Source organism: Cupressus sempervirens, chromosome 8, assembly GCF_028749045.1.
Source record: "Cupressus sempervirens isolate cs-2001-9-10 chromosome 8, ASM2874904v1, whole genome shotgun sequence".
NCBI lineage: Eukaryota > Viridiplantae > Streptophyta > Pinopsida > Cupressales > Cupressaceae > Cupressus > Cupressus sempervirens.
The window spans coordinates 382,295,087-382,318,089 of NC_143125.1; the positions used below are offsets into that span (position 1 = coordinate 382,295,087).

The 23,003-nt window shown below is 34.7% G+C and overlaps 1 protein-coding gene across 2 annotated transcripts in view; it reads left to right on the forward strand.

Annotated features, from left to right (window-relative positions):
• LOC149542898 (SH3 domain-containing protein 2-like) overlaps nucleotides 1–23,003 on the forward strand; it is a 71,459-nt gene that overhangs the window by 24,164 nt on the left and 24,292 nt on the right. For both annotated transcript variants that reach the window (XM_089797817.1, XM_089797816.1), the window contains exons 5-6: nucleotides 22,462–22,563; nucleotides 22,781–22,978. In XM_089797817.1, the coding sequence (XP_089653943.1) occupies nucleotides 22,462–22,563; nucleotides 22,781–22,978 (300 nt within the window). The remainder of the gene's footprint in view (nucleotides 1–22,461; nucleotides 22,564–22,780; nucleotides 22,979–23,003) is intronic.

Below are 23,003 nucleotides of genomic sequence, written 5' to 3' on the forward strand. Positions count from 1 at the left end.
ACTATGTCATGAAAGTGACGATCTTTCGTTGATGTATTTTCAAAGGATTGCTATTGTAAGGTGATGATCTTATCAATAACTTGATCTGTTATCCTGACAAACTACATTAAGTTGCCGTCTCAGCTTGTCGGTAGTCATGATAACAAATGTATCACGATTAGACTTCATTTGTTGTCCTGGAGTGCCGAAGACCAAGATATTTGTCATGATAGAGACCATGACATTGTGATTTCTTGTTATCTGATAGACTACATTAAGTTGTTGTCCCAGAGTGCCGGAAATCAGATAACTCATATCCTACTAGGATATGACATATTCTTTTGGTAGGTATCAAGGATTTTTTTGATGCTAGTGTACGTACCCAAAGAATATAAGCACCCAAAGAATATAAGTATGATAAATATCATATGATTGATATTTCTTGTTGAATCATACTTTAGATTATATTGAAAGATAACATTCAAGTTGGTGGAATATATGTTGATATCCTTAAATATGCTATTCCAAGAATGTCATACTGAGATGATATCACTTCATATACTCAAGAGCATAATGTGTTCTATAATAATCCTCCCTAACTAAGAGGGAGTGTTAAGTTTGTAGTTGCCATTGGATTGATTCGATCATGAGATACATTGTTGATGGTAAATCATCATTAAATAAATATTCTTATATATATATGTATTATAATATAATATATATATAATATTATATATAATAATAATAACAATATATATATTATACATATGGTTATTTATATAATTAATAAATAAACTAATGATGATAGATTATTGATGGTAAATTATCATTAGAGAAATATTCTTATATATATTATAATATATAATATATATATATATATTATGTATATTATATATATATATATAATAATAATAAAAATAAATATATTATACATATGGTTATATAATTAATACATTAACTAATGGTGATACATTGTTGATGGCAAATCATCATTAGATAAATATTCCTATATATATATATTATATTATATATAATATATATATTACATATATTATATTATATATATAATAATAATAACAATATATATATTATACATATGGTTATTTATATAATTAATACATTAACTAATGTTGATTAACCTTAGAGACTTGTCTTTTCATGAGACATGTCTCCTCTCATATTTATGAGTCTTCAAATTTGCATTTGGAATACACCAATTATAATGACAATGTTAGTACATTTGAAGAAAATGATCCATACAACATTAACAAAAACAATCACTAAAATGGCTCCATCCATACTCAAACACAACCATGTTCTGAAGAAGTTTTGGGCTGAAGTAGTTAACATTGTTGTTTACCTTTTGAACCGGTCACCTATTGTGGTAGCCAAAGGTAAGATTTTGGAAGAGGCCTGGTCAGGTCACAAGCCTTGAATCAGTCACTTGAAGGTTTTTGGCTCCCTTGCTTATGTTTGGATACCTGATGCGTCACACACCAAGTTGGATGCCAAGAGTCAAAAACTCATGTTTGTTGGATATAACAGTCTTCACAAAGCTTATTGCTTGATCGACATTGAGACATCTCATCTCCTGTACAATAGTGATGTTGTCTTTGATGAGTAGCAAGGACCATTCATGCCTATTTCTCCTATTCTTGATTCAACATATCAGCCTATGAAGGCTCATGATTTGGGAGTTCAGCTTCCATGAGGTCCACGTAATGGGAGGGCTCCTGCAGCTCCAGTCGTACTCGTGATTCTTATATAGACAACTCTGACTTCTCTTGCAAGATCATCCAAATTTGTAGATGCTTCGACTAAGTTTGATCCAAATCTTTTGATGAGGAACATGATCACAAAGCATCTCCTGATGCTAATGTCGGTCCTTCTCCTTTCTAGTGTAAGTGGTGGGCTAAGACACATGTTGATCTTCAAGATGATGAGCTCATCGATGGAAGAATTGCTTGGAAAAAAGAGTGAACGTAAAGAGTTATTTAATTTTTCTCTTATGACCAACATTCATAGTGTTTTTGAACCTTAAACCTACTCCGAGGCTAAGGGAATTCCAGAGTCTGAAAAGGCCATGAAGTCCAAACACCAGAACTTGTTGAAGAATAACACTCGGGTCCATTCTGATCTTCTACTAGGGAAGAAGCCAATTAGCTGCAAATGGGTTTACAAAATAAAATACAAGCCTAGTGGTACTTTGGATAAGTATAAAGCTTGTTTAGTTGCAAAGGGCTTTTCTTAGCGTAAAGGATTGATTACGAGGAGACCTTTGCTCTTGCAACAAAGATGAGCACAATCAGATTAGTTCTAGCCATGGTAGCACAGTTTGGTTGTGCATAACTGAGCAAAGATGAGCACTATCAGATTAGTTCTAGCCATGGCAGCCAATCCATACATAATCAAAGTATATTCATACACTTGGACTTGATGCTTGGTGTTCCTCCGTAGGGGCAGTAGTTGCTTTGTGCATAACTAAGTTTGAGAGCTCTTTTTGAATCAGTTTTTGCTTTTGTTTTTGGTTGCACTTGATATACCTTTTTGGTTCAAAGTTTTTTGCAGTAATTTATATTCCAGATTGAGAGATTATCCCAGGGGGAGTGATCATCACAATGAGAGACTATTATCAAAGGGGAAAAGATTATTGCATAACAAATATTTGGTATTGTATTTGCTAGATACATTAAATATCCAATTGGCTCTTTGTACATGGTGGGATTTACCAAATCTGAGCTAGTTGTAGACTCACAAAGCTTCTTCAAATTTGTTTCCATGGGTGTGGAGATGAATGTGCAATCCATCATCTTAAACTTCTTCAAGATATCTATGGTGTATTTTCCTTGACTATGAATAATTTCACTTTATCTTTGCCACACTTCCAGTCCTAGAAAGTAATGCTTAAGATCAAGATTCTTCATCTCAAACTTAGAGGCTATTTCTTTCTTGTATTTGAGAATTAGATTATCTGTTCCAGTAAGAAACAAATCATCATCATAAATAACTAATATTAAGGCCTTATCATCAACTATCTTGAAGTAAAGATTGAAATCTGCATCATTCTTGGAGAATCCCGAACTCATTCATCAAGTATTAATCAATCCTTTCATCCCATGCATGAGGTGCTTTATAATGCCCTAGAACGCTTTCTTCAATATGCATACGTGAGACTTATTTCCATGAATCTCAAAACCATCTGGCTGTTGGATGAACACTCCTTCATCAATTACACTGTTTCCAATGCAATTTTTACATCCATTTGATGTAGGCTCCAGCCTTTGGCCCTTTGGTAGATGTATAAAGAGTAATGGGAGCAAACATCTCCTCATAATCTATTCACTTCTTTTAGGAGAATCCTCTTGCCACAAATCTTGCTTTGTACTTCTTAATACTTCCGTCGGCTACATGCTTGATCTTGAAAAGCCACATGGAAGACACAACTGATTTTTCTTTAGGCCTTGGTGCAACATCCTACGTATAATTCTTGATGATGAACTGATATTCCTCTAGCATAGCATCTCATCACACTTACTGATTGAATGCCTCCTTAAAGGTAGAAGGCTTTAGACTCATTGATGTGACTCATTAACACCGCATATTATGAAAATTGCTGTAGTCTCTTGCTTTCTCTAAATGTGCCATGATGAGCTGCATATTTTTCTACCTCTTGCATAGGTTGTCTAGCACATAGAGTTCTCTTTGTACCTATAGTAATATTACTTGGTTCATCAGTTAGTACTATGGGATCAACTGGATCAATAATCTCTTTTGGTTCATTAGACTCCCTCTAATTCTTAGGAGATTGATCAGGATAAATACCCATACCCTGAGGTGGCTCTTGTTCTTTGTTGTCTGTCTCCATTGAAGACCTTTTTGATCTTTTGAAGGCTACTTCTCTTCAGAAGATACATCTCTGCTGATCTCAATTTGTTTCTGCCCTGGAATGTAAAATCTATAGGTCTTTGCAGAGTCACTGTAACCCACAAATATTCCTTTCTTGCCTGATGGAATTTAGATTTATCTTTAGGCACATGAATATGAAAAGAACAACCAAAAATTCTTAAATGGCTAAACTCAGGTTTGACACTTGAGAAGGCCTCTTCAAAAGTAATATTTTTCAATATTTGATGAGGGCTACAAATTCGAACGTTCGCAACAATTCTGGAAGCTTTTAATTATTCTTGAGATGGCCTTTGCATCCTCTACAAAGTTTTTAATGAATCCTCTAAGAAAGTTAATCCGCTCAAAACATATTTGGGTAGATTTTACTGTTTGGGGTTGGGGAATTCTTTCAATTGTTTCTATCTACGGCGTAAGTGATGGCTGTTTTTGTTGATTTTCATACTAGAAATGAAGACAAGCATCAAGAACACAAATATTGATCACAAGGCACAACAAGTTCCCTAGGAAAATCTTCTAGTTGAGGGAGAAAAACCCAGGCACAAAAGTATTGTTTTATTAATGAATAAGCAGAAGTGTAAATTGCAATTCGCACAAACTAGGCGAAACTGAAACAAAAATAACTCCTCTCTCAATATTCATACTCAAACCATAACAATCTTTCTGAATATTGATATCTATGAGGCAATAATAATAACTTCTGTAAAATCTACAGACGCTAACAAGTATTCCTCTAAATGCAATGGCCATCAGGAATTGCGGATATGAAAAATCATTTTCTGTTTGATGTAAGAGCTTTTCTTGGATATGAAGAGTTAAACTCTTCATTGTCATGATAATGAAAAGTCAACCTTTTGCAAAGAAAGAAGAAACCGTTTCGCAATGAAACATCAATGTCGCGATAATAAAGAGTCAACCTTTTGCAAATTAAGAAGAAACCATTACATAATGAAACATCATATAGAACTCCTGCTGTTGGTTCCCAAAACCGCAGATTGGAATCCTATGAGCCTTGCCTGCTCGATGCTGGGATATCCAACCGGTTAAGGCCAACTTGACGGAATTGAACAACACAGTCCAATTTCCGTGCACTTCCGGCTCTGCAAAACCGAGGTGGGTGTACCTAATCTTGGACAAAATGTTTAGATCCAAGATGCTTAAAACAAATCGATTAGAACACAAATACAATAAAAGTTTCCCAAATGGCAAGAACTATAGGAAAACTTTAAACTTGCAATTTCTGAACTGAGAACAAAAGTAAATGATTGAAATAATGTTTAGATAAAAACAAATATAGATTAATGCAACATATGAATATATTAATTCCGCAAAGGCAAGAAATGAAACATTTGCCAGCTTATGGATTATGATTTAAGAATAAAAGACCAGTGCCTAATAAGATGGGCAATAGAGTCAATATTATTAGTTGAAATGTACAACTTTATAAAGTTTAATATATTTTAACTATAAACAAATTTAATAATTCGGATGCGACGAATCAATTATATAAAAGCAATTTAAATTAGTCTAAAATGCACTTTAACTCCTGTGGAGACAAATTAGACATAAATATGGAAACAATGAAATATTTCACAATATTTACGTTTATCAAATTTAAAATGCAATAACAATCCAGTCCACTTATCCAAATATTAAAATATTTATAGAAAATAATAAAAAACGTTTATAAAGGACACAACTTAATAAAAATTTAAAACTCTAATGCAAATAAATAATAATGCCAAAAATAAAATCACAATAGAGACATTCCTTACAGAAGATCCATCTATTGCGAACATATCCGGATCGCACAAAATCCACTTACTAACTCAAATCCACGGGCTTAGTTCAAAATTCCATTTCTCCGACAGTGAAAAATATAATACATCATAAAGCATAAGCAAGGAGAAAAGTTAAAGTATCAATATCTCCATGCTTGGTATTACATTCTTGTATTTATAAATGATGAAAGAGTGTTGGGGTGAATAGACACACCCATTCGGCATTTAAGATGCAACCCTTCATAACTACAAACTAACTATAATCCCTTTGAATATTTGGGAAGTTTATTCTAAATACAAACTTTGTATAATGATGAAGTATCGATGCCAATAAAACTCTTTCCCAAACATAAATCAGGTAATTTAATCAATGCTTTATTTTGAATTTCCGCTTCGAAGACCCGCACTACAACTGTGTTCCATCATTCCAGACTCTCCAATCAGGCTTACAGTGGCTCAACTTGAATCCCTTTATTTATGTAATTATATCATCCTTGTTTGGGCAGAGTATTATGTAGATAGATCTCGCATTGGGCACTGGATTTTTGACGCCTTGAATAACAATAACCTTCAGTGTGGTTTGCACAGGCTCCACCTCTCTATTCACGCACAGGCGGATTCCTTCATCCTCTACGTGTAAGTTCATCAGGCTCTGTACTTGCGAGGGCTCCTCCTTCCAACGTGTATTTCTGGACCATTGCTTTGTCGAGTCTTCCTCATAGATTGTCTATGTGATGGAATCCCGTCCATGCTAATAAACATCCAGCGTTTGCTTTGTCCTCATGGTCGTGTCTATGCGGGTGTTGACATCCGTCTTTGTTTTCTTCCGCGCATATTCTCCAATGCACAATACCTACCAAAACACATACAAAACGTTGTAAGTATGAAAAAACCTTATGGGAAATATTTATCAAAAGATCTTGTGGTCCCTGTTGACGCAAAGAGGAGCAAACTCGATTCACGGAATTGCATAAGTTGAGACTTCCATATGCCGTTTTATTAGTGAAAACTCCCAGAAACATCGCCATTGTTATTGTATCTTCTTACTGCCATTTGCACTTTATCTCTATAAATGTTATGATGTCTGACAACATTGTATATTGGAAGGGATAAATTGATGCTGTGACTGAAACTCTGCTTCTTTATTGTCTCAGCAACACAACTGCATGCTGGTATGCACAATTTCCAGAATTTTCCTGAGTATCCAACTACGAGCCATCCTTTTCACCTGTTAATAAATCATTCATAAATGGAGCTATGCAATCTTCAGAGTCAATTTCTTCTGAATTGGAAAGGAACTCATTTATTATTTATGATTGCTAGGTGGGCTTCGTAGTTCCTGCTCATTTGATGGCTATATCTTATATCTCTAACAGTTGCCGTGTAGACATCATTACCCCTTATTGTTTCTTAATTTCTGTCCAATCTCTACCTCTGTAGATACATGCTTTGCTACATGTTACTTTCAATTTCCTTGCATACAACGAGATGCTATCTGTAATTTATTGAATGCCCTTTTCCTTTTGATAATTGCTGCTGGATAATAATATTAATTGTTACTGAGGTGCTTTGTATGATGGAAAATATCCAAGTGCGACATAGCTTTGGTCAAGACTAACTTCTTGATTTGACATCAACTCCTTTCTGTATACGCATACAACTTGGCTTCACTTTTGATTAAATGATTTTATCCATGCTTCAACCCTTTGCATTCAGTGTGGGACTCTAATCAATCTGAGCTCTGCCCTTATATCTTGGAAATGATCTCCATATTTTAACCTATGTTACCCGGGGACGCGTTTCCACCCCTAAACCTGAAGTTTCGAAAACGGGGATGGTTTCGGGGACGGGGGGACGGCAGGGGATGTTTCCCAGACGTCCCCACTTGGAGAAGAAAACAGGAAACCCGTCCTCGAAACTTCGGAAATGGTCAACGAGTTTCCGAACCACGTTGACCGTTTTGGGGATTGTTTTTTCGTTTCCTAACGTCCCGGCGACTGCATAAAAGGTTTCCTATTAAAATTTTATTAAACTCAAAAAAACCATTAAAAAAATGATTTTCCAGTCATCTGCAGGCCCGAACATGTAGAAGTCAATTTTTTTATAAAATATATTATAAAATGAATGATTAGGGGCAACTATCATACCATCTTTGTTTTCATACTGAAGCTCAGGATGATAGTGATAGTGACTTTGATATGGATGATTAGGGGCAGCTGCCTTAGTATCTTTTGTTTTCATTTTGACTTTGATGTTTCAGATTTGGAGTGTTTTGTCTTGACATTATAATATTATTATTTATATGATCATTGATACACTGTAGTTGATACTTCAAAAGTTTAAAACTTTAAAGTTTGAGTCTTTATCTATTCAATGTTTCCATTTTATTGAGAGTTGATGTTTTTCATTCTCTTATTTGACTCATTTCATTATGTGCTAATGGTATCTTAAGTACTTAAATGATGATTGAAAATGATGCTATTTAGAATTTTCTACGATGATTCGATTAGATGCTGATTGCTATGCTCTATGATCATTGATGAATCACTATTTGATGAATGAAATTGATAATTTTAAACTATGTTGCTATGATGAATGTAGAATTGATGAATATATTTGAAAATTCAGATATATATATATTATAGCCGTCCCCTGCCACGGAAACTCGTTTCCCTGTCCCCTTGTCCCCTCGTCTCGGAAACTTGGGGTAACATAGATTTTAACACATCTTGTAAAATGCATACACAGGGGTTGTATCTATTTCTGATTTGCAAATAATGCTTCCAACATGGAAAAGTGGGAAGCCAAATGCATGACTTCACATAATCAATTCATCCTTCCAAGTGCACGACAAACTGAAGCCAATATATAGCTCCCAACCTTATATTTGTTTGTCACAAGGGAAACCAACTTTCTGATCAATACTGAAACACAGATGCAAATTATTTACTCCTTTGTCAGTTTTGACACCGACTCAATAGTGAGGGCAAGTCTCTCCAAATGAGGGACCCCAAAAGAAGCATCAAATATTACCCACAAACAGTCAATGCCAACTGCGAATATACTTAAAGAAAAATGCAGAAATTTTTTAGAGTTCCATCACCTGCCACATCTTTATGAGTTCCTCTAGTCATTGAGGGATACAAAGAAAGTGACAATGATATGAATAGCTGCTGGAACAAAATACGATAATATCCATGCCATGGATTCTTCGTACATGACACCCACAATTACTACCATTTTTGAAGAAGAGTTTATCACAAAATCTCTAATCGTGATAATGTCATGAAGTCACTCTCCATGACATCCACTATGGCTACACCAATGTATGGAAAGAAGCATACACACAAGTGCTCATTATAGAGTCACCTCAATGTGATGTTTTCATCAGTCTTTGAACATTATGTTCACCATGGCTATTCCCATGAGTGGAAAGAGCAACATTTCTCAGAGGGATTTCAAATATGCATTTTAGCTCTTAGAAAGTATCACTGATGCCGAGATTCCCTCAGAAAAAAACATCATTCTTCACAACACCAAACTTGTCTTGAAAATGTGCAAATTTCAGCCTATAGAGGGGCTTGGTGAGAATATCACCTGTCTGTTCATAATTGCAAATATACTCGAGTTGAATTTTTTTTCTCAACACCATATCTCTAATGTAATGATATTTGATCTCCACATGTTTTGTTCTATCACGATGACAAAGAGCATCACACAACTTCGATTATAACAATGAATCATAGTTGGCTTCAATGTTTGACTGAACAATCTTGCATGAAGCTTTCAAAACCTCACTTCTTCTCAAGCTGCTACACATGTTGTGATTTACTCAACTTCTGCAGTGCTTTGTACCACAGAGGTCTGCTTCCTGCTACACCAAGAAACCATAGGAGACCCCAAACTGAAGTAACATCTGGAGGTGCTTTTCCTTTCAGTTACACTGGCAGCCCAATCAAAATCAAAATGACCTTGTAACTTCAGATCCCCATAAGAAGTATATTTCAAGCATTATTTCATTATGGCACGCAAGTATCTCAAGATATACTTGGCTGCAACTAGATTAATTTTGTCTTGGCTCACAAATGAACTGATTGAGAGCACTAACCACTTAACAAATATCGGGTATTGTATTCACTAGATACATCAAAGATAATAATCAACTCTTTGTATATGGTTGGATTTACTAAATCTGAGCTAGCTGCAGACTCACTCAAATTCCTCAAATTTGTTTCCATGGGTGTAGACATGAACTTGCTGTCCATCATCCTAAACTTTTTCAAGATATCTATGGTGTATTTTTTTGACTTAGAATAATCTCATCGGGTCTTTGCCACACTTCCAGTCCTAGAAAGTAATGCATAAGACTGAGATCCTTTATCTCAATCTCGAAGGATAATTCTTTCTTGCATCTGAGAATGAGATTATCTCCTCCAGTAAGAAATAGATCATCAACATAAAGAACTAATATTAAGGCATTACCATCAACTGTCTTGAAGTAAAGATTGGAATCTGCATCATTATTGGAGAATGTCAAGCTCATCTAGTATTGATCAATCCTTTCATACCACATATGAGTCACTTGCTTAAGGCCCTACAAGGTCTTCTTCAATCTGCATACATGAGACTTTTTTCCGTGAATCACAAAACCATCTAGCTGTTCGATGGACACTTCTTCATTTATACTATTATGAAATGCAGTCTTTACATCCATTTGAGTAGGTTCCAGCCTTTGGCCCTTTGGCCGATGTAATAAAAATATTAGTCCTGATAGATGTGTAAAGAGCAAAGGGAGCAAACATCTCATAATCTAATCCCTCGTTTTGAGAGAAGCTGCTTGCCACAAATCTTGCTTTGTACTTCTCAATATTTCCATCAACTACATGCTTGATCTTGAAAAGGCACTTAGAAGACACATCTGATTTTTCTTTAGTCCTTGGTACAACATCCCTAATATCATTTTGGATGATGGACTTATATTCCTTTGTCAAAACTATTAGAATATTTGGAATAATTGAGGAGGGTGGGGGAAAGGGGTGGGGGGTGAATCAATCATCCCTAGGTCCAGATGCATTAATCAAATGCTTGAAACTTAACCCAATAACTCACTGAATAAAACTATTCACAATAATCCCAACTTATTCATTCCATTATAGCTCTCTATTCTATATGTGCCAACTTGCAGAAACTTATCACAATTAACAGTAAATTAAAACTTAAAAACAATAAGTAGCATAAACACACAACAAACATCCACACAATGTATCACACCAGTATTTAACGAGGATTTGGCACAATATGTTTGACACTAGTATTTAACATTCTTTGACTCTCTGTTTTGTACATGTGTGCTGACGAACAATAAAATAAACAATTGTAAGAATAACATGCATAACATAACATTCACACAAGTAAATAATACTTCGACATCATGATTTAACGTGGAAATCTAATTTGGGAAAAACCATTAGCAACATGCTACCACTTTTTCACTCTTCTGAAGTGAGCTTTATTAGGAGCCAACCTTGTTAAAGGTTATAAAGCGCACTATTAGTTGTGACTTTGTTAAAAGATTTAATCACCCTATTAGGAGTGGCCTTGTTAGAGGACTTAGGAACACTCCATTAGAATTTCACCTTGATTAAAGGGTTTACAAATGACTGTTAGGTCAACCTTATCATCAAAAGAATTTCACAACTGCCACAATGGTTAGAAAGTAACAGTGAAACTTTGATCTGATAACATACCACTCACTTTGCAAACTCAAATATTTATTTTGCTCAACTTTGGTTCATTGACTAGACTCCATCATTCTCATCATCTTAGATCTGCTTGGCAATAATTCAAGCAATCCTTCACCTCACAAACTTCACACTCCTTGCAAGTTTGACTTCCGCTTGTCCTTGCATATTTCCAGTCCAACAACAACACAAAAATATATCAGATACCTCCTTAAATAGGTAGCTTTGATATTTTGCCACTTAATCACAATCATAGATCTTAGGTTTTACGATCAGATCCAAAACATTCAATGAATCTGCCCATTCTTCTTCTTTTCTGAACACTTCTAGAAACATCTTCTCAAATCTTAGCCCTTGATCAGTCAACTAATCCTTTCTTTGCATTAAATAAAACAACTCATCAATCCTTATTGTCAAAAAGTTTTGCTTATTCAAGATTTCAACTGTCTTTATTCTTTCTCAAACAGTTATTTTGCTGTCATTTGGTCATCACTATCCCTTTTTGCTCGGTCTTCGCTGGATCACTCGGTCATTATTAAATTGCCTTGCTCGGTCATCATTGTATAACTCAGTCGATACTATCACTCGACAATCATTATAACTCGGCCAATACAAATACTTGACCAACATTGTTCTACTCGACAATGCTTAAGTTCCTTATTCTTCTACTTCAACTCCTTCATTGACCGTGCAACACTAATACTTGGTCAAGTTTATCATTATGACTTGTTTCAACTCTTAGCTTCATTCAGCTGTGTCCTTCACTTCATGTATTGATTAAACAATAATTTTTCTTTTCAAGTACTAACTTATCAATTGCCCATTGTAATTCCATCTCACTTACAAATCTCAACTCAACCTTTCACTAGGTCAACTCATGATCTCTTCTTTTCAAATCCTCTTCATCAATCAATAGATATGGCATTCTACACTGTTAGTGAATGTCTCTCCGGTAGGTTTGGTACTTGTTTTATCAATAGGTCTGACATGAATGACAATATAACATTTGTTCCAATTAGGCTCTCAACAATTGTAGCTCCAACAATAACATCTCTCCATACTTGTTGATTGAATGCCTCCTCAAAGGTAGAAGGCTCAAACTCATTGATGTGACTCAGTAATGCCACATATTTTGAAAATTGTTGCGATCTCTTGCTTTCTTTAAAAGTACCACGAGGAGCTGTATATTTTTCTACTTCTTGCATAGTTTGTCTAGCCCATAAAGTTCCCTTTTACTAGTAATATTACTTGGTTCATCCATTGGTTCTATGGATCAGCTAGACCAAAAATCTCTTTTGGTGTAGTAGACTCCCTCTAAATCTTAGGAGAATGATCAAGATAAATGACCATATCCTAATGTGTCTCTTGTTCTTTGCTATTTGTTCAATGGAAGACCTTTTTGATCTTTTGAAGACTACTTCCTCTTCAAAGGATACATCCGTACGAATAGAAAGTTTGTATAGTTTGTCTTGACGAATACCAATCACACGAGTAAATTTGTTGCTAGAGTTTTGTGGCCAAGTAAGAACTTTCCCTTCATAGAATGCAACCCCTTTGTCCTCCAATGCTGAAAGTGAGACGAGATTTCTTTTCATTCCAAGAACAAACAAGACATCACTCAAATGAAGAGGGATTCCAGAATTTAGACAAAGAGAAGTGGCCCCAACACCTTTCACTAAATAACAGTCATTGTCTCCCGATTATCACTTTTAAGTTGGTTTCTCTTTTGTCCAAGTTAGAAAGATGCTCTCGATATCCCGTAATGTAATGAGAAGCACCTATATCAATCAACTTGTTGATTCCCAAGACCACAGATTGGAATTGTACGAGCCTTGCTTGCTCGATATCGAATATCCAACTGGTTAAGGCCAACTTGACGGGATTGATAGATGCAATCCAAATCCCCTGTGCTTCTAGCTCTTCAAAACCAAGGCGGGTGTACCTGATCCTTGACAAAACACTTAGATCCAAGACGCTTATAGAAAATTGATTAGAACGCGAATGTATTGAAAGTTTTCCTAATGACAAGAATTATAGAAAAACTTTAAACTTGAAAATTATGAATTAATAAATAAATGTGATAATGTTTTAAATAAAGAATGAACACAACAAATGAATATATTAATTCCTCAATGGAAAGAAATGAAACAGTTGCTAGCATATGGATTATGAATCAAGAGTAATATAAAAGACCAGTGCTTAATTAAATGGGCAATTAGAGTCAATATTATAAGTTGAAAGGTACAACTTTATAAAGTTCAATGTACTTCAACTATAAACAATTTCAACAATTCAGATGCAACGGGTCAATTATATGAACGCAATTTTAAACTAGTCTAGGATGCACTTTAACTCATGTGACATGGAGGCAAACTAGACATAAATACGGAAACAATTAAAATATTACACAATATTTATGTTTATCAAGTTTAAAATGCAATAATGACCCAGTCCACTTATCCAAATATTAAAATGTTTATAGAAATTAATAAAAATATTTATAAAAGACACAACTTAATAATAATTTTATACTTTAATGCAAATAAATGAAAGAGATATGCTTACAGATTGTGCCGGAAATAAAAATTGCACATAGAGACTCCTTACGGATGATCCATCCAATGCATTTCAATTCCAGGATCACATATACATTTTCATAGTGATCCAAAATCCACGAACTTTGTTCAATCACTCAATCCTTTACCAATGAAAGAATATAATATATAAAAGTGTGCATAGGATATGTAAAATTTTAATATGAATATGAATTGTTGCTATTTCTCAACTTGAGTCCAATATTTATATGTAAATGAGTGACTTATAGTTACATCCCAAAAGTCACGTCATTTCACAATGAGAAACAAATCAGCTTTGTAAACCTTAATAAATTTAATTAAATATATGCTTGCTTCCTTGGATAATTATCTTGTTTACATTAACGGCATTTTCACCTGTTAGGAGAGTCGGGTGTGCTCAATTTATCCTTTGATATTGAAACCACATGGGCAATGAGGCACTTGTATCATATATAAGTTTGCCTCCGTCTATCTTTATCTTTTCCGTAGTCAATAATCCACGACAATTACAAAACATTCGCTTCTCCCATTGTCTTCACTATTTTCTCTTTCGATTTATTTGCAGATGGTGTTGGTGAGAATCAGACACTTGGGCTTCAATATTTGTTTCCTTTCACTGGCATGTCTTTCTGGACAGCGTGGAGCTTTCTATATTCTTCTTATTCGAACCTTCATTCATGGAATGGGTGTTGTCTTCAGGCTTCAACAGTTGGACTTTAACATCGCTGCTCTCAGTTCATAGTCAAAACCTTGTGTTCATTATGTTTCCATCATTCAACTCTATATTCGAGGGTCTCTAAAAAATCTTCCACTCCTCATCTGCACGTGTTCATTCATACCTACATGCAACAAATTTAAAGAAGTATTAGAAATAATACGAAAACCACAGAAACATAACTTTCAGTTCAGGCCTCTAAGGAATCAAAGAAAACTCTATCGGACTTGGTCTTGGATAATAACTTTGCTCTATTGCACTTTGGTGTTATTATACTCATAATATCTGAAGACTCCTTTATTTGCTACAAATCTAAGGTGTTGTGTTTGATATATGTCACTTTGTGTGATGTTATTCAGCAAACCATTTCCTCCATGTCTATTGAAAACATCACACTAATTTATCTTATTGCAGAATTTAATGAATACATCTTCTACATCTCTGTTGAAGATAGCTGTGTCTTTTCAATATATCAATATGCAAATATATTGACTGCTGCTTAGAATTCCCAGAATATGCTTCAGATACTTCCAGAATTTGACGAGTCTCCCAAATCTATGAAATGATTATCTCTGTGCTCATTAAAGCCACTTCCCATGGATACAATTAATGATGTAAACTTTCAGTTCTACCGCTCTGTAGCATGGAATACCCCTGTAATTTTCATTTGAAGAATTAAAAGTAAAAAGAATATAACACCTTCCAATTCTGGAAATATATCTCTCATGTTCAAATTATTTTGAATGCTACGTAATTCACATAAGAAGGAACTCACATTTGTTCCATGTATTTTAAATGCTTCATCTCGTACATGGCTTCATACAACAAATGAAAATTATGCATGGTCTGATGCCCAATCAATGCCAAGCAGAACAAATAGTCTGATGTTTTTTTTCATAAATATACGAGAAAATAGTAATACATTAGTCACTTCCAGACTTAATATGCTTTACCAAAAACCAGAATTCTGAGTAATACATGAGTCCTGTCTTCAAGGTTCAACACATATTCTGATTAATAACAGAATTTGAATAGCTACATGTGTAGTAGGAGCATCCTTCAAACACCGAATACACTGATCACTCATTCCTCATTAAATTTGGCATAATGATGAAATAGTTAAAAATTATCTCTGCTGTAGTTGCTTGCATAGTTCTACTTCAATCCTCTAGCACTATAAATCTGCCTATATAATCAGTTGTAACCATAACATCAGCCATGCTACAATAGTGATTATAATCTCTTTATAAATTTGTCCACAAGGTTTTCATATATTTACTTCAAAATTGCTCTATCCGTTGGTACTTCTAATATTTATATCTTGCAAAAATTACCAATGACAAAAAACCTCAACATTGTTTCACAAATGGAGACACAAATTTTAGGCTCCATCGCAACCGAGTGCTGCTATTGGTTGAAACATTCTTTTAAAGAGCCAAGATGAATAGAAACCCCCTTGATTTGTCACTAGATTCCTTTTTAGGTGACACCTCATCAACATTTGCAATAACAACATTATGCTTAGTTCTTGTTGCACAATCTCAAGCATAGTGACTATACTTGTCACATTTGAAACATTGAACGTGAGAGAGGTACTTCTTCTTTGGATCAGGAGCTGAATCAGATTTCTATCTCTATTCCTCCTGAAATTCCCTTATCTCTTTTGTTTTCCTTTCCTTCTGGATGGTTGAACACCAAGATCATGATTTTCTTCATTATGAGAGCTTTGTCCATTTCCTGTTGCTGCCAACCTGGATTCCTCTTGAATGCAATCAGCTCTAAGTTGATCAAACTTGGGAACTCTAGATCTTCTACAAATGCCTTGGATAAAAAGACTTCCAAGATTAAGGAAGACCATTCATTGCTAACATAACCAGATCTCCGTCTTCAACTATATCTCCAATGGCATAAAGCTGATCTTTTAACTCAGTATTCTTAATGAAGAAGGATATGACTGACTCCCCTTAAGCCATTTCGTGGAGCTCTTATCTTAAAGAAGAGTGCTGCTGGTATTGTTGATCTCATACAGGTCTTGAAGAGTCTTGAACATGACTCTGGCTGACTTCATCTTAGATATGATTGGCACAAGATGATCCTTCACACAATACATCAGAAACTTCCTAGCCTTAATGCCATTCTCCTTCCGTTGAACTTTCTCAGCCTCATCGCATGGCTCAGGCACATTATTCTCCATGAATAAGAACTCTGAATTTCCAAGAGGTGAAATTCAATGCACTATCAAGCCTATCTTCAACCTTGAGTCCATTCACCATCTTGATGCTTAGGATTTGTTCAGATGATAAGAAGAGGAGAAATTTTTCTGCTTGAATGAATCCTATCTTGATTTTGCTTTAACCCGCTCTGTTACCATATTGATTTTCATACCAGAAATGAAGACAAGCAGCAAGAACTAAAATATATAACCTGGAAATTACCCTCCAACTTGAGGGAGAAAAACTCAGCCACAAAAATATTGCTTTAATAATGAATAAGTAGAAGTCTAAATTACAATTTACACAAACTAGGCCAAACTGAAAAAAAATATAATAACACCTCTCTCAATGTTCATACAAAGGCTATAACAATCTCTCTTACTATCTATATCTTTGAAGCAATAATAATAACTCCTGTAAAATCTACAGACACCAACAAATACTCTAAATGAAATCACTGTCAAGGATATTGTATATGAAAAATCATTTTCTGTTTGAAACTTTGATGTAAGAGCTTTCCTTGGGCATGAAGTGTCAGACTCTTCATTGTCTCGACAATGAAGGGTTGAGCTTTTGCAAAGAACAAAGAAACCGTTACACAATGAAATGACATATAGAACTCCTGCAGCGTCTTTACGAGTTCCTTGTGCTGCTGAAATTTAGTTGAAATTTTGGAAAGACTATATCATATGAAAGGAAAGTTCTGGACAGACCATCAAAAATTATAAGTTCATAGTAGAATATATATCTAGTCTATGATATACTTAAAAAACATTTCCCATTTCAAAGGCAGCTCTGAATGGATAATTTTCACATAAAACTGGCTTGACAGGCAATGCCGATTTTCCACATTTAGGTTTTTCTTCTACCCTTTCAGGATCAGTTTTAACACCATTTTTGGACATAGCATAACCCAATAACTTTCCTTCCTCAAACTTAAAAGACAGACTTCTTATGGTTAAGTGATATACCATATTCTGAATATCTTCTGAAGATCTGTACTAAATGCTCACAATTCTTACATCTAAACAGTGTGAGTAAGTAAGATCATCTTGATACAAGACTATAATTTTATCAATCTGACCAAAGTATGTAACATCCATGTCCGATTTAAATGTGGTGTCATTGTTAGCAACCCCAAAAGGAAGCCTAATATAAGCCTACATTCCCCAAGGAGTGGTGAATGCTATTTTCTATTGTTCCAGCCCTTCTACTACTATTTGGTTTAACTAACAAATTTATAAAATCCTGTAACTTTTCACTATTGTTTGGTTGTAATCTATAATTTTTCACTACAGTTTGGTTGTAACCTGTAACTTTTTTAGTAGGCTTTCAATGTTAGTAAGAGGATAATCATTCTTTAATGAAAATGTTTCAAGATTCTAAACTCCATGAACAACCTGATACTCCATTTTTGTTTATGTCTGGCTCTGAATTAGATACCTAAGAGGAATGCCTTATTGGTTTAATGATTCCACCATCTATGAATTTAGCTAGTACTTTTTGCATTTGGGGAGCTAAAGCAGGATTTTATGCTCTTCACTTTTGCCTAAAAGGCTTAGCATTTGGCTGCAAGGGAATGGTAAGCTTTTAGTTTATCACTGGATCAAGTGAAATACCTTTTTCTCCTTTAACAAAGCGATGAGAAGTGCTTTGAATAAAGCCTATTTTTTATTACCTCTTTCCACAATCTCATTTTCTTAGAAACCTAGGATACTGCACAGGGAGAGATATTAGAAAAGACATTTTCCAAACAATGTAACAAGAGGATGAGTCATTAGAGGTTTGTGTGGGTTCCAATTCAATCTTCAGAGATATGACCAAAAGAAGTTGGAGGAAGTGTCGAGCTCCTATTCTTGAGGGTACTCACATAGATTGCTTGGAAGCCTTATACCTCATCGTAAGAGTAGTTCTTTAACAAATTAGATATAATGATATTTCTGAATAATGTAAAAATTATTCAAAGGTTGGTGGCAAGGAATTACAATGGATGACAAGTGTCCACCTCTTGATGGAAAAAGGCTACTGGAGGAATAACAAATGCTCAGATTGGATACTTGTTGGTCCATAGGAAGATGCACATCATCAACACCATGGCTACTTAAATGGATGCACTCCAAGCAAAGAAGCAAAAGGATGTTGAGGAAGCTTTTGGTATCTTTTGCCCCATATGTAGAAAGAGCATCTTGATGGCCATTTGTTTCTTGGAAATTCAAAGATTTACAATATTTAGGAGGTTAAGAAAGGAGCGACTGCCCACAAGCAGTTCTTCTAAATTTGCTTGATTTCCCAAAGGAGGCCATAATAGCGAAGGTCTCAATAGCAAGGGACATTTAATGATCAACAATATGTTAGTCCTTAGTGGGCTAATCAAATGTATCCGCATCCTCCCTCCTCCACAACCATGGTGATTCCGAGGAGGATGATGTCTAACATTCATGTGGAAGTTTATACTTATAGCATCAAGGAGGCAAATGAGTGCAAGGAGCAAATCTACTTCATTTCCCACACAAGTAGTTCTTGCAAATGAGTGCAAGGACCTAATCTACTTCATTTCCTGCAGGAGGCTATGGCAGCAAAGGCCTCTGTACCAAGATATATGTTTAAATATTAACAATATGCTAGTCCTTATTGGGCAAATCAAACGTATTCCCATCCCCCGCTTCCACAACCATGGCAATAGCACGGAATGGTTCTTTGTAATGATTTATGTTAACCTTGAAAATAAGCTTTTAGCTTTTCTTGCATTTGTCCCATCAAATGACACTTAAATACTTATTAAAAAAATGTGACAATATTTTTAATAGGAAATTCTAATTATTCATATGACGAGGCATTCACTATATTCATTAGATAGCCATTTAAATAACATCATTGGTGAATTGAGAATTCACACATTTCATTGTTTTCTTTGTCAATGTGTACACACATAATAAATGATAAAGGGCCAAAAGGCTGAAGTACAATATGCTGAACTTCTGAAAAACGATGTATTCCAATATCAGGCCACAATTCTTTGATGAGCATGTTTTTAATAAAGTTGGTAATTCTATGACAGAAATAACAATTTCCAGCTCATCTGTGGACACAACTTCAATGACGGTCAATATTTAATTGATCCATTATTTATAAACTGGTTTAACTATAGTACACTGCATAGTACCCCTAAATTGATTACACATTTATTTCAGAACATTTCACTTAAAAAAATATTTATCAAGATTCTATGCCGGAGAATCCATATTAATTTTCTTTGAAATCTTACAATTTTTAAGTTTTTAGGTAGCTGTAAATTGTAATTGACATCCAGGGATGGATGGCTGAACCCAGGATGGATATGTTCTGTACCAATGGGATGTCTTTGCTCCCTGAAATAGTGGCTTTACCTTAGGGATGTGTTCTGGGGAACACCATCCTTTGTCTCAATTGAATGACTCTGAAGCTATGTTCCACAGGGATGCATCCCCTGCCCTGGAACCCCCACTCCTGTCCCATGTATGAAACAGGTACAGGATTTCAATGTCCACACATCCCTTTTATGTCAAAATTTAGGGATGTTTCTGAAATGGTGCCTTGGGCATCGGTGGAAACATGCAGATGGGTTTGGGTACCTCCCCTGAATGTCTTTGGCACCAAATCTATCCCCTATTTTCCAGCTGGTAAAAATGTCTGCCATTTAAAAAAGGTGATTTTGTAAGGTTTTTTTGTAATGATGGGTGGGCCTCACGCGGGTATTAGTCTCAATTAAAAATTACCAAAGGTGAACTCTATTATGGCTACATGATTATGAAGTTGAACTTTTATTTATTGTTTACTGTTAAGTGTTTCGTATTTTAGTTGGACTTCTCTTTATGTCATTTTGAGCTCATGTAGGAGAGTCATTGTGATGTCACAATTGTCACATATTTCTATACAAGAACACATAAAATTAGAGATCATGATACATAAGATACTATTTATTGAACTTCTATTATTGCTTTAGTCGAATTACTACTTACCTTCAAAGATTGGATTCTACGGTCTAATTCTTTTCTTAGTGCCTCTTTCTCCTCGCTTGTGTCACCCTCGATGATAATGTTAACAATTTCATTAGTGTATCTTTGTTTAGAAATGACGCCCGTATTTCAGATCGCATTTGATCAGCGGTCATTCTAGCTTTTTCCTATCATTTGTGACATCAAATATCAGTAAAATTTCATCAAAAGAACTCCAAAGCCATAAAGAAAAGAATATAATAATACGACATTTCTTTTTATATTAACATTAAAAATTACAATAATTAATGTTTACCTCTGCTGAAGGTGTCTGAGATGGTGCATCCATGTCACCCTGTGAAAAAAATTAGTAAGTCTTAGAAATCAGTAGTGAAATTAAAGTAATAGACTTACCAAAAAAAAATATTAATAATAAAGTAGATTGTATATGTGAATCATTTGTCTTAAGTTAGCAAAAAATTTTACCCTAATTTTTTCTGTCATATTTTTACAATGAAAGTATTTGAATTTTGTTAATTTGTTATGTATTCATTGTATTGAACTTCTAAAATATCTATGGTGAATGGTTTATCAATGTTATGATATGCATATTTGAATTCTCTCTCTCTCTCTCTCTCTCTCTCGATCTAATTATCTACATAATATTCCCTAGTTTTATTATAGCCATCCCTTGCTGACCCCTAAAATTTGGCTTTGCATTGTACTGGTACCGGAAATACATTCCTATCCCCTAAAACGTCCTCATCCTGGAAGCTCCGTGGAGCATAGCTCAGAAGTACTTGAATTACGACTACTTTTTGTTTGAGTTTTGAGCCACGCTTCATGATCCTTTATTAAAATGGAAGTGACTTGTTAGGGAAAAGAAATACTTTTGGTCTTAATGCTTGATAGTGAACTTACATGAAATAAAAAAATTCTAATTTAGCATGAAGTATTGATAGGCCAGAAAAAATTAATAAATCTTTGTTCATACATATTTCATTACAATTTATGACCAAAACTTAAAAATATAGTTTACTTTCCAGTTTTGTCTCAATCAAATGATACTTAAATATGCTGTTTGATTTTTGGGCCAAGGTTGAAGTTCCCATGATGCATGGGCATAAAAGCAGTTTTTTAGTAGAAAAATAATTGTGGAGTCAGAATCCTTGATGAAATTGTATTACTATTTAAGTGTAATCTGTCTTGGATTCTTCATGATGACATTGTTAATGACCTTTCTGAGTGTATTCATCTATACTGCATTTATCTTGATAGAAATGTTGTGGCTTACAACAAATAGACAAATGTGGAACTAGATATTTCTGTCTCAATGAACATGGATAAATGATTCTCTCAGCTTTTAAGTTGAGCTATTAAATTTCTTTTTTATTTGAAATTCTATAATATTTATTTTCTATCAATTCTATATTGTGCTTTGATTTTAGTAATATTCTATATAACGGGTCGCTAGTCTTCTCATCCTCCTGAGATTAATGAGTTATTAATAAAGATTTGATTGTCATGCTTTCTGAAGAATATGCTATATTACTGAAGATTCAGTAATGAAAATTGTCAGATAGCTGAACCTTTAAGAGCGATGATCACGGGAGCTCCTTTGGAAGATGCTCGCCACCTTGCTCAACGTTATGACCAAATGCGACAAGAAGCTGAGCTACAGGTGTCTTTTTGTTCTGAGAAGTATGCTACATGTGAAATGTGATGTGGTTAGTGTTTGCTGTGATTTTATTTCAATTTTTTATAGTTTGCGATGTAAGGAAGAGTAGGACTTTTGCAAGGAATTATAGTATAATAAGACTTTTGAGAGGAATTGTAGTTAAATAAAAGCTTTCTTATCTATGGTTCATGATTGTGGCTTGCATGCTGAATATATACAGGCAACTGAAGTTTTGAAACGAAAAGCAAGAGTAAGAGAGGTTCCAGACAACCAAGATAGAATGAAGTTGCAAGCAGCTGAAGCAAAGATGCAAGAACTTAAGGCCAATATGGCAGTTTTAGGAAAGGAGGCTGCAGCGGCAATGGCTGCTATTGAGTCACAGCAACAAAGGCTGACACTTCAACGTCTAATTGCTCTGGTATACATTTATCTATTGTCCAGTT